This window comes from Ammospiza caudacuta, chromosome 7, assembly GCF_027887145.1.
Source record: "Ammospiza caudacuta isolate bAmmCau1 chromosome 7, bAmmCau1.pri, whole genome shotgun sequence".
Taxonomy (NCBI): Eukaryota; Metazoa; Chordata; class Aves; order Passeriformes; family Passerellidae; genus Ammospiza; species Ammospiza caudacuta.
Genome location: NC_080599.1, coordinates 38195352 through 38209343, shown reverse-complemented (window position 1 = coordinate 38209343; position 13992 = coordinate 38195352). Strand labels below are relative to the sequence as shown.

At 38.4% G+C, this 13992-nt stretch overlaps 1 protein-coding gene across 5 annotated transcripts in view; it reads right to left on the bottom strand.

The window, feature by feature from the left end:
- ST3GAL3 (ST3 beta-galactoside alpha-2,3-sialyltransferase 3) overlaps nt 1-13992 on the bottom strand; it is a 170227-nt gene that overhangs the window by 111774 nt on the left and 44461 nt on the right. For 4 of the 5 annotated variants that reach the window (XM_058808215.1, XM_058808216.1, XM_058808214.1 and 1 more), the window contains one exon: nt 12060-12102. The exons of the other annotated variant lie outside the window; for it this stretch is intronic. In XM_058808215.1, coding sequence (XP_058664198.1) covers nt 12060-12102 — 43 coding nt within the window. The remainder of the gene's footprint in view (nt 1-12059; nt 12103-13992) is intronic. 5 annotated transcript variants of the gene reach the window in all.

Below are 13992 nucleotides of genomic sequence, written 5' to 3'. Positions count from 1 at the left end.
CCTCATGCTGCATACTCCTCCAAGACTGAGTAATATCCCTGATCTCCCAATCTCCTTTGGTTTCTGTAAACTTGCCCTTAAAAAAAAAAAAAAAAATCTGTTTTGGTTACATCTTACCATCAAGACTAGTAGTCCAGGGAAAAAGCAGAATTGTGTTCAAATAGACACAGATGAGGACCAAAGAAAACAGTCCATTTCAGGCTTGTTTGTGTTTTTAAAGAAACATGGAAAGGAAAAAACAGCTGGCTAGAATACCAATTATTAGACTAAACAAAAAGCATGAACTCCAGAAATTTTAATTCCTCAGAAGGCAGTTGTTTTACCAAAGAAAGACAAAGAAATGAAGATGACTGCTCCCCGAGTTTCTGATTATTTACTAATCTTTGGACAAAAACCATATAACTTAATGATGAAGTAACTTGCTGACAATCAACACAATTTCCCAATGTATATTACTAGACTTTTATCTATTCTAGTTTCCATAAGTCCAAAATTACTGGGTTTCCATCCTCAGTGATAATTATCAGCATTCTGGTTTTACACTAGGAGACAAGGATAACCTAATGGAGGATGACCACACTGTTTGGAGGTGGGATGTGTTAGGACTCAGTAGCCAATAAAAACTCTCTCAGCAGTCAGTTGGGATTCCTAGCTCAACTCCTTCTTCAAGAACCTTCTAAAGAATGTCTATGTTTCTCCAAAGCCAGGAACCTGTGCACCCTGATATATTAGGCTATGTATTCTCAAAGCCTGCAGAAACTAAATGCTGAGATTAGATTTAGTTTAGATAGATTAGATTTAGTTTAGTTTAGATTAGCTATTTAAATGCCTCTTAAAAACCACTGTTAGTCCAATGGCCATAATAAATGAAGCAACTACAAGCCCAATAGGAAATAAAATGCTCACCTATCACATCAACTTCAGCCAAAGAAAGGAATGATGGAAGATAAATTGCAGTGTCATAATTTTGTTGCTGTAACCCATAAATCTTCCTCACCAACACTCATCTGTTACATCTACAAATAGGCAATGCTTTCTTTGGACAGGGAACAGGGTTTTTCTACTTGTAGTGTAATGAACTCAGCAGTGTAGGTCCAGAAGAGACAAACAAGTGCTAAAGAGATTAGAATAAATAATTCGATCCAATTAGAATCCAGGAATCCTCTGCTCAAACTAACAGGAATCAGTACATCTGAAAACAAAGATACTTCCCCAAAGCCTATAGCTGTGGGGGGAAAAAAGGTCACCTAATAATTTCTGGAGCAGCACAGCCAAAATTACAGTTGTATGTCTGTGGATAATACACTTTAGTAGATTTGAGTGTCAAAATCTAGTGCTTAGCAGTTCTAAATGCCAGATGAGAACATCAGTCTCACTAAGGTCTTAATCATCAAATCTTCCTTCAGAAAAATGTAGTTCATTTCATTGTGGAATGAACCAGGCTATGGACTCAGCATTTTGCTAGGTGTAGGGCACAGCAGAATAATATGGAATATGTCCACCATGATTTATTATTCACTATTTCCTATATCATTGAAACATCAAGCATAATTACCCTGAAGATTGTAAAACAAACAAAAGGAAGCACTTGTATAACACACAGTTAATAAGCAGATTTCTCCACATCAGTATGTTACCAGACACCAGATATATAAATGGGATCAAAAGCTATTAAGAGGTTTAACAACATCCCTAACTTGGAAATTCTAAAGCTTCCTCCCCTCAGAAGCTGGAGAGCAGATCCTGGAGTAAGAATAGTGTCACAATTGTGTATTTTTCTCCTCCCCTAAACTAGAGGAGCACTTTGAGACAAGATATTGGAGCAGATGAGTCTTTGGTCTGGCCATTTTTATTTTCCAAAAGAAGTTCAACCCTTTCTGTTGCAGCAGCAGATCTACTGCACAGACAGCTGGAAGACACCAAACCTTAGGGGAATGAACTCCACTTGGAAAGATCTCTCTCAGCAACTGACAGAGATGGAAATCTCACACGAACACTTCACAACATCCTCCCTTTTCAGTTTCTTCAGTAACTTTCCAGGGCTAAGGGTGATAAAAGCTGCCCTTTAAACTCTTCTTTGGAAGGTCTGGACAGCCTGGGAAAAAATAACAACTTAACTCCTCTAAACAAAAGAAAAAGCCAACTTGACATGGCAAGGGTGCTTTCCCCCCTCTCCAGACTGGGCTGAAATTCAGAGAAAAAAACCACTGGTCAGTGAATAAAGTGCTCTAGATGGTATGCAGAGGTGACCTCACAATTGGGGAATGTGGTTTAACAGTAGTTTTACAAAATGCTGTATATAGTCATGAGGTTTTGAATATTCCTCACCCCTCTTTCTGAAACAGTAGTCCAAAAAAGGCTGTCTCCACTGACCTATATTAGAGACAGATGTCATGAATTCAAGCAGACATCAATTAATTTAGTAAGTACCACACTGAAACCTTAAGAAGAAGAACGTTAGGGGAGGAAAAATGTTTCCTCCAGAAACTTTGCTGTAAGTACAGAGCACAACCCTATCCTGGAAGAACCCTTGCAACTACTGTGACTTAAGGTGCCCCCACAAAACTAAACAAAATCCAAACTGCTTTAGGGAAAATAGAGAATAGCTGCAACCTTTAACAGTAAGAACAGCTGCAGAATCACTCAGATCAAAAAAGCCCTGCTGTTTACTCCATACATTGTTCTAGTGAATGTTCTTCTGCTAAGATAAATGCCTTTTTTTTCCTTCCTTGGCTTCAAAGAGCAGCTGTTTGTCTGAAAAGGCTGCCTAACCAACTGCCCAAACTGCCATAGGTAAGCACCATGAGTCAGAGAACTCAATAAAGTTTGTCACAAAGAACTGTGAATAGTCCAGTTAATCAGACTGTCCTTCATCTTGTATCATCATAACTCCACTGAACACCAGCCCTAGATCAGCTGGTTATTCGTGGCTCTGAGACAGAGAGAGAGAGAGAGAAATGTTTTTTCCAAATTGTTTGGAGAACAGGCTAAAGGAGAGCCCCAAGGCTGAGCCATAGGTTTCCCTTGCTAGCAGGACAAATCCTATCCTCTCCTTGTTAATTCACCAAAATAGCAACACTTGAGAAAATCATCTGAGCCAAGTTCCAAGATGTTAAAATACAGCTTTGACTCCTGTACTGATCAAGGGTCTCTGACTCAAACAGTCCAGTGACACAACCACCTTTGGGAATTTCTACCTTCAATGATATAGAAAGACTCACTGACTGAAGATTAAAGGGGACAGGAGGAAGGCACCTGACATTTTGCAGCTGTACAGGACACCACTCACAGTTTTGAGGTCTTCAAGACTGACTCTTTTAAGGAGCCAGGGAGAAGTTATTTCTAAGTAGGAATTTAGAAGTCTGAAATCAACCAGAATTATTCAAGCACATTCAATATGGAAATTTAAAACACTGTTTGTTGGCTTTTCAGTTTATTCTTTGATGAGCTGGAACAGATTGCATGGCAGACAAGGCAAGAACAGTACATACATGTTCTCAGTTTTCTGTCCCTCCCTTTGTAGTCCTCATTCTGATTTCTTAGAGCAGGAGTGGGACTGCAAGCTAGTGTTAGCAGTAGCATTTCTGCCTGTTTACATTTCTGCTGTGAACTGGGAAAGAATCACATGAGCTTCTCTGTAATGTTAGAGTAAAACGTATTTCATTAAAATTAATTCAACTGCCTGGTTTTCTCAAAAGCAAACAGAGAAAACCTCACCTCAGCCTCCTAATTTATTTAAACACCCATAACCTCAAAAATATCTTACAGCAACAACTGCTATATGACTCCTTCTCCAAACATGTCACATCAGACACAGCTGCCATTAACCTTCCTGCTCCAAAGTAGCCTTGATCATGTTTTGTTTATTGCAATGGGCATCACACCCCATCACCTCTTCCACCAGTCCTAGTTATGTCTGGGGTCTTTTGGAGTACTTCTCCAGTGCAGATTTCTCAAGGATGCCAGCAGCAACATCATGCTTCCTGAAGGAAAAAGCACATCCTAAATTTATCAATCTAATCAAAACTTACCTTGTCCTTCAGTCCTTGAACAATAAAATAAAGAGGTCTTTGCTCATCACAACTTACTACCAGATTTCCAGTCTTAAGACTGAGAACAGAACAAGTAAAATAAAATATCTCTTGGATTACATTTAACAGGGTTCCTTCAGTCTCCTTCATTCCTCTCTTCTGCTAGACAGTTCTCAAGCACAACAATAAGGCATCTTCCATTCTCACAGTGTAATAAGATATTGTTTTCTTACCTAACAGATGTTAATCACAAGTGTTAAAAGTAGGTCTTGGTTTTACTGGCCTTCCTCAGCACACAAGAAGTCTGTATGTGTTTGTTCCACTAAACTCTTTGCTGCCTTGATGATCTACCACATACTCCAAAATTTATGTATGGCAATCTTTCCAGAATGAGGCAGACAGCAAAGCTTTGATCTCTCTGGTGACATGATAGCAATGCAGAAGACAAAATTAGAGGCAGGCTGAGTATACTATATATGTCTCTTCCCATACACTCCATTTACAAAACCTCCTCAGAGCCAGCTTATAAATCAAGGGCTGCCAACTGAGCTGTGTCTGGATACCATAGCAAGTGTGCTCTTCAGAGTAAGTGACAAGGTTCAGAGGAAGGCTTGATAAAATAGATAACATTCACCTGTTGGAATACACTTGATTCCCACTCAATCATCTGATGAGGGTTCCCTACAACATTTCCAAGAGAACACAAAAGGGAAGCAGGTTTCCCTCTGGAGGTGAAACATCGCTGACCTTGCAGGCAGGCACAGAAGGGTTGATGCTTGGTGATCACACACACAACTTCAGGATTTTCAAGAGAGGAAGCTCTTGCATCAGTTTGAGGATAAGTTCATAACTGCTTTGATTCAATAAAGGCAGCGACACATCACCTGCTTCCACAGTGTGTGCTAGTGCTTTGCTCTTTATGACCAAGATGAAGAACAAAATTATGAAAGCCAGCATTTTAACATAAATTTCTATCAAAACCAAAATCTCTTTAACTGAAGTTTTGGGAATAACCAATGCTTAGATAGCCCAATTCATTCAATTTTCTGAAGTTATTCAGGGAACAAGAAGGTCTTTCTAGGAAGATATTTTGTCTCTGAGTTTTAAAACAGATCTCTGAAGGAAGAAAATTAAGTGTAGCTTTTAATGAACTCTTATCTCAAGAAAACAAAGGAACATGATGATCTCCATGCCATTTATGAGCTATTAGATATTTCCTAAACAGAGTTTTGCTACTAATTTAGCCTTCTGTGAATGCAACAACTGTAAAAACTTTTGCAGGAGCAACAGTAGCAGGACAACAAAGTAGAAACTTGTAACTAGCTGTAACCATATTCCATCCCGGAAAACAAATAAACCAACATTTAATTAGGTTGATGCTACTTGTGGTGAAGAGCTGCAAGCAAAGTAGCTCTTGTACTAGTACTAAGCATTCCACCTTACACATACAAAGGGGGAAAAAAGAACTGAGATTTCCCCATTTTATGCAACTTGTCTGGCTGGTTAGAAGAACACAAAATGTACAAACTTAGTTCTAAGACAAACATATCAAGAAAGAAATCAATCTCACATACAGAAGGCACCTTCATGGGTACTCAGATGAAGAACAAACCCATCTTTAAAAAGTGTTCATTTGTTAGTGTGCACAATAACTGGAACTATAGGTATTACTTCTTTTTTCTCTGTGGAAACTCATAGTAGCAAATGTGCTATTGATCTCAAAATCAAAAATGGGTTGAAAAGATTATGAGTCATTGCCTTTTGCTTTTAAAATATTTGCACTTCAACTTTCTGCCAAGGATATGGAGAATCCCTAGTGTTTGAAGATTTATTAATACTCTGTAGTAGTCCAAAAAGTCCTCTGCAATTTCTTCAGAAATTCTTTCAAAAATCTTATCCAGACATACCAATTCTAAAGCACATAAACTTAGGTATCTACTGCTTGAAATTTTATTGTTTATATTAAGGAGAGCATTTTTTCCCTCCATCCAAGCTGAACAAAACTCTGCATTTACTGCACACTTCTACCTTTTCTATAAATACATTATCACTGTCTCCCCTTATACTCTCAATAAAACTATTTTTCCATGAGCATTTCTTTCTTATGAAACTGAACTTTTGGGGCAAACAGTATAAAACTGGTCTAAACAATGCCCAGCCATTCATATTTCTTGCTTTACATGCTTTTTCCACATGGTTTGATTCATAATTACTTCCAGCTTCAGGAAACTGGCCCTTCTAAAGGCACCAAACATAAGTTCTTGACTTTGTTTGCACTTAACAAATCAAGCAATGAATCAATTCTATCTAAGCTGCCAGCAATTCTGAATTCTACAATTTCTATCTTCTTCATCAACTGAGACTGTGTCTAACACAGGAATCCCAAAGTTACATAACAAAGACTCACATAAGAAATCTTTATCAGAATGACAAAGGATCAAAATTGAAACAAACTGAAATGAATTAAGAAGAGCAAAACAAAACCAGGGATGGTAGTTACATCCCACCCAAATGTGGGAGAGGTTCAATGGATGAACAACAAATAGCCAGGTAACTGAATTGCTATAAATAGCTTGGGTTAGTTTTCGTAACTATTTCAATGCTCAAACAGTAAAGAATGGAAGAGATTAGGTAGAAGGAGATGAAGTAAAAATCTGAAATGAAAGAGAAATAAATAATTGCCAGAAAAATACCAGTGTCATAAAGCATGCTAAGCCTTTAAATAATCTTTCAAAAAAAGCATCAGGAGACTCTTCATGTGATGGTCAGAATCCTTTCACTTAGCCTTGGACAGGGCAGGATATCATTGGGACTTCTCACTTTTCTTTTGTACCTCATTCAGGATTGCAGGAATACAAAAAGACAAATTGAAAAAAAAAAAAAAACAGGGCAGGAAGAAATCCCACAGCACCAGGCATGGGGAAAGTCCAGCATTCCAACACGTTTACTGCTTATTTTTACAGTGTTTAATGGCAAAGTACCACACAAAGACACAAACAGTCTCAAAGCAGTCTCCCAGTCTAGAAAGAAAATGAGGGGAAGGGGCTCTGTTTCAGTTCTTCATTATTAAAGCTCTGAAGTAAAGAAATTTCAACAAACATAAGTAACCCAATCTGTGTGTTTCCCTAGCCCAAACTCCCTCCATTTTTATGGCCTTTTCAGTCTATATCAAGTTTCATTTGAGTTTGCAGGGTGAAGGTTGTTATTTCTGCCTTCCCCTCCACAAGAGACAATTTTTTTCTCTTTTCTTTTTAACACAAAGTTGAAATCATCATGAATATTCAAAAAATCTTTGTTGCACTTTCCCAATCTATTCCATAATGAAGAAATAGGTAAATACACAACATTACAAAATGTCTAGCAAAACAAAAAGCCTATTGAAAAATATTCCTTCTTTTAGTTAAGTTCTGCCTAAAGATTCCCAAAGTACACAATATAAAATATATATCATATAGTTAATAGGGTGTACTCATATATGCTAATATTATGTTATTGTGATTAACCATAGTGATCATATAACCATTTTTCCAATTCAGAGGGGCAACAACTTTTTTTTTTCCTATTCCTACCTTGAAAGAAAACGATAAGACCCCCTTTTTTAAGTGCAAAATGATTCCATGAAACTCACGTGTATCTCCTAACATTTGTTAAACTTTATGAGGGACTGGTTCTTCCCCAGTCAAAGTCAAGCCCTGGGAAGATTTTTCCATCATTCATTAGCTGAGATCTTGACTTCCAAGGTTTTGAACTGACTATGGTGGAAGGTGAAAAGATCAACCAAGTTCCTAAGGGGAACTTTTCTCTGTTTAGAAGCATCAAACCCCCAGTGTACCTGCTGAAGTCTATGAAAGTAGTTTCTGAAGGATGAGTTTGAAAGAGGGGCAGAAGCAACCACTAAGCTTCCATCCCACTGAGGAAATGACAGACCAGCAGAGCAGGAAGGAAAGGTGGCCCAGAAGCACAATGCAAGGGAGAAGCCCCCAAATAACATGGGTTACAAAAAAGGAACTTTTCATATGCTCAGCACAAGTGAACCTACACTTGCAATCTGCCAAGGCAGACACAAAGCAGCCATTAAGGTGACCAAACCAAGCAGAAGAATGACAATACAACCTTCAGCTTGGCCCACCTAATAAGCATTAAATACAGTCCATAATTAACTCCACGTTCGTGATCCTCCTTTGGAAATCTCATTTAATTCAATGCAAACATAGATTCTGCTTGGGGAATGATTCAGAATTTGTAGTGAATGAGACTCTTGTTTATAAGACCTGGCCAGTCTCAAAGAACTACTACAATATAAATATTTAATAATAACAAAAGCATGCAACTCGTTGCCAAGCACAGATGTTAGAAGTGACTGCAAATCTTGGCGTTTGGTGGCACCCAGTAATCCACTGCCTGAGTCACCAAAGTGATTGATAGTCTTAAGTTGTTCAGGAACTATTGACCCCCCCAAGGATGAAAATCCGTGAGTTCTATCATAGTTTTTGTATAAGTGTTTTTCTCTGCACAACCAGCAAATGTTATCCTTACAGGTTTTAAAAAGGTTCCTGCTGCTTGGGAAAACTCTTTAGCAGGGAGAAACAGATGCAACTGGCCTGTTTCTATACTTAGTGCATATTTTGTTTTGCTATTCTAATTCTGGTAATGATGTTATGGTTATTACAAACATAACTAAAAGATAAATTCCTCTTGCAACTGATCTTTTTCACTAACCTGGTCCTTAGGAGCCTTAGGTCTTGTTTTGACTAAGGGAACAACTCATTCATAAACTGCATTGTGTATGGAAGTCCTCAGCTTTCCATTCACCCTGTGTGTCATTAACAGTCCCCACCTGGATACCATCCTGCCCTTTTAAAGCTGTTAGGCTTTCTAAAGAAGAGCTTTCCCAGGCTCAGGCACCAGAACAGAAGCATCTTCCACCTTAATATTCTTCTTCCCAACAAGATTGGTCAGAAGCTGTCCTTTCCATGAAGCCTCCACACAGCATCTTTAAAAGTGGCCATTCCCTCACAGGTGAGATTCCTGTCCATGCCAGCCTCCCTAATTACAGCCAGGCATTTATCAGATCCCACAGAAAACTACTCAAGTGCTTCTGACAGAATTCCTTCCAAAGTGAACAAATCTGGTTTCATTAGCATTTCCATGAATTCAGGGAGAACAAAACCATTACATTCCTGTAACCAGAGCAGACTGTACTATATCTGAATAAAAGCCCTGGACAACTGCAGGGTAGAGGACATTCAAGTAGCAATGCACAAAAAAACTAGAGATGCAAAGGCAAATGGACACATTACTACTTAGTTATGTCAAATGTTTTCCTTTGTATGACATCCAAAATGCAAGTCAGAGCACTTAAGGTGTAATGCAGATCTACCTTTGCAGAAAATGTTGGTCTTATGGGCCACTAGTTTCAATGACATCAACTGACACAGCCAGCAACAGGTTTTGAGCAAATGAAAGATTAAGAAAAAGAATCCAAAGAAAACTAATTGTTGCCTTAAGTGCTTCAAGTCACACAAGATTCTCACATGCTGTCAATTAAGTGAACCCTATAAAGTTATGATTTATGGCAAGATTCCACCAGAGTGATTATATCACAACAACAGACACAATTCAATTATTTCTGCCAGTAAAGTCATCAGTGCAGAACATATTACCCCTTTCAACTCTAAGCATTTTTTTTAAACCAGAGAGTGCTTCTATGATGGTACCATCTTGACTCAATCACAGCAAGTATTTTAACCACTAAGTCCCACTGAATTCAGTCTGTACTTAGAAATTTGGTACCACAAAATTTCTGACCAACAAAGGTGAACTTGTAGAATGGTAGCTAGTGGTAGCTCTACACTATCAGCCATTTTTCTTCCCAAATTTATTTCCTACATTTTATGGTATTTTCTGTCTTCCATGCTATTAAAAAGAAAAAAACAAAAAGTTCAGAATATTCAGGCCAGAAGTGAAGTCTGCAGGTCATCAGCTCTATTTTCAAAGCAGGATTAGCTTTAATTTTAGAGAAGAAACAAATAAACCACAACAAAAAGAAAAAAAAAAAGCCAAACACCTAACAAAGCTGTAGTTAAAAAAAAGTTATTTCACCTACATACAGTACTTGCTTTCTTTTTCCTTAAGCTAACTTGTAGCATTTATTTTAATCATGCTGATTTTGTTACAACTCTTTCTAGAAGTTAACTCTAGGACTTTGAAAAATAAACACGCATATTTAGAATATATATTTTTAAGTAGTCAACAAAATATTTTTTTAATCAAACCAATGGAAAGTTTATAAAGGCTAGGTTTTAAGAAAATAAATCAGTGCTCTGGAAGCCCTCTAGCAGGTAAAAACCTCACTTGGCCTCATGCTGAAAAATAAGAAAAAGCAGACTGTGCCTTGGAGTGCTGTAATCAAACTGGTAAGTCAGCAAAGAAGGGGGAAAAGAATGGAACAGAGGCCTGAGGGGAAGGAAGACTCAAGGGATTTGCTAAAAGCACAATGAAAAGGACAGTGCAAGCAGAAGGAGAAGGAAGAGGAAGACTGAAGCAGTGGTTTGGATGCAGCACAGACTGGGATGACAACTGTGTGTGGACAGTCAATGGCGTGTTCAATAAATTGGACATTACAAAATACACAGAAATAGCCTGGAAAAAACAATCAGTCTAGTTAAAAAGCTAAAAAAAATTTTCCCTCTCCAACACCCAGACATTCACTCAAAGGTTACTTTACCCACTTCACAATTTTGGATTTGTCTTTTTGCTTTGACTTCTACATTTATAAATTGAAGGTAATGTATCATGTGAATCTCATCTATGGGTACACACACTATTGTTCCTGAATCACTAGGATGTCCCAACACAGAAAATTTAACAAAGAAAATGGGTAAATATGCCACCAGCATGGGTTCCAGACAGCATGCAACAAAACTGTGTAGAACACTACATTGAATGAGAGCAGAAAGAAACCTTGAACTATTCATGCAGTCAACACTATCCTTCCTGACCACTGAACAAGATACAGAGCCTTTGGAGGAAAATTAATAAACAAATAATCAGTATTTCTTCTTTCTCATATGCATTCTGCAATCTTTTTGCCATATGTTACTATAACTGAGTTGATGTACCCAGCTGCATCTGCAAGAGAAGTTCCTACCTAGAAACTTTCTCATCTCCTGCAAGCAGCAATTCCCAACACACTTAGGATGCTTTTATTCCATTATGGAAGCTCACAGGCTGCTCATGATTATTAAACTAAATTGTTTCACCTATAGGTACAATGATATTTTCAAAACATTAAGAATGGGGTTCATATTGACATGACATGCTGTGCAGGGGATGATTCTCAAGTCATTCAAAGCCACGAGATTGGTTCTGGGCCCTTTTAAGTAAAAGGCTTTTAGCAGTGTTTTTGCTCCCAATACATGAAAATTCCGTTAGGTTGCTGACCCCAGAAACAGGGTGGCTACTGACCCCTAGTGTTCGGCAACCCAGGCTCAATTCGACTGATTTAAGGCAAAAAGCACGAGAAGCATATTCATCCTTCAGCACTGCAGCGTCCCTCTGACATAGCAAGAGGTCCCCGCCTTGTGCTGAGGTTCCTTCCGCTCTATTTCATCAACAAAAATAGTAATATCCATTTTGAAAGGAACAAGTAGGAAATAAATATAAACTCCTAAGCATCCCAGGAAATTGGAGATTCCCATTTCTTCTGCTTTCACATCTGTAATTCATTTTTCATTTGGAAGGTTAAGAGAAGGCTATCTAGAGCAGACTGACAGTCGTGGCTTCAAGCGGGTATTTATAGACTCTTGATCAGTTATTAAGGAATTAATGACAGTGAACCACAACCCAAGCTGGCCTACAAAGCCTAGTGCAAGGAAAGGAGTTGTAATTGCCAGGTTGCTGCAGGACTTGGCTGTCCCAGGAAGAAGTGCAGAATTTAGTGAGCCAGCTGCCCAGGTGACATAAAAGTTGCTTACAACATAAAGCTGTAACTAAAGAAATGAAGAAGAATCCTACTGTTCTACTTACAATTTTGAGTCCAGGTTCAGGAGAAAGCCCAGTTTGTCATATTCTGGAAAACAAAAGCAAAGGACACAATATCATAAAAGCTGCAAGAGTCTCCCCTGCAAAAGGCACCAAAACCGAACAGCAGCAAGTCCTTATAGCAGCTGTTAACAGATTATTGTTACTCCAAAGTATTCCTAAATTAACATTTCTCAGTCTCCCGGAAATACCACAGCAAGAGAACACATGGGTAACCATTAATTCAGAAATCACTAGAATTAAGCAAGCTATCCAGAGTGATAAAAAGTATTACTGAAACCACTTAGGCAGTGATAAACAAAGCTTTCCTGCTTGCTGTACAAATAATCTTGACACTAAACTGTATGAAAAACATTCCTCCTAAGTTCTGATATGTAGAGCTTTGAAATTTTTCTTCATTCCTTGTCCATTCCAACCCACAACTTCATAATCAAGCAGCTCTTCTTCAAGAGAAAGGCTTTTCCCACTCACAGTGGCAAAAATGCTTAAAATTCAGGTGTTTTCAGTATAAAACTGCAAAGTCAGTTTATGCCATGAACAGGGGACAGCTACAGAAACAAAATCACTCAGAATATATGCAACTCATGTACAAAATACAGCATCCCTGAATATTTTGTGATCTTGTAAATCAAACACTGGATACAAAAATTAAAACTATTAGAATTCACATGAGATACACAAGGAAAAGGTGCAGTGCTGGGTTAAACTCAGGGGTCTCCTCACACTGAGGACCCCTGGGTCTCACAGCTATACAATAAAAAAAATACAGAGAAGTAAAAGATAACCCAATCAGAGATTAAAAGAAACAACAAGAAAAAAAAATCTCGCAAGCTTTTAGAAAGACCTCATTGAAAATACAAGATTACTTTTCTCATGAGACACCCCTAGGATTTCTGGTGCAGAAGTTTACCACTGAAGGTCACAAGCTTTTCACTCTCATTTACCAGCAGAACAGCCAAGCCTAAACATGTACCTCAGACACAATGATTGCAGCAGACAGGCCAATGTAAACTATGCCATTGGTTTCAATCCCATTAAGGTTTAATTCCTGAGCCAAAGGAAGTATTCTATTTGACATCATTTAGGTAACAGAAGCTGCAGAACACGTGCACGCTTGATATTGGCACACAGTGTCTGTTCCCTGCCAGCACCCGAGTGCCACCCACCATCCTCACTCCACCTGTGCATCTCTCCCCTACTCTTCACATACTGACAGTTCTGTTTCCCCCATGTGCTGCTTTCTTCATAATTTCTTCCCAGTTTATTCCTCCCACAAGAAATTATGTCCTGTACAACCTCACCTCCTCCACCAGCAGGACTGTGCATAGGAAGGTATCCATTCCATAAAAAGAAACATGCCTTCAATTTTTATTAACCCTTCTGACTCCCAAAACTAACGTCTGTACTAAGCAAAAAACCACAAAGAATTTTTTGATAACTCTTTTTTAAAAACCATCTATAGCCACTGACCCATCTGTCATCAGTCTTATCTCATTCAAACCAACATTGCCTTCTTCCCAACAAGAAATACAAAAAGAGGAAATGCAATAAGAGATACATAACCTCATAACTACAACAACATCCTGGATTTTCTATTAACTCAGCACTTCATCAACTTTGCAACCAAAGATATGAGCTAAACACTAAGGACAGACCTCCACTGCAATGTTTCAGAAGATTTATCTTCTGTTTGTCACAACTGTTTCACCTTCCCTAGGATTTAAGTTTTCATGTTCACTGAAATTACTTTGCACTACCTTGCAACAGGCACTTCCAAAAACAACTATTACAAAACAAAACAACATTTCTGGTTTCAAGCCAGATGCAGGGGTATGTTCTTGATTTTCACTAGGGTGTAAGTACAGTTTCAGGCTGTAACATCAAACCAGAAGCATCCATGCCCCTTCCTCTTGTTGGC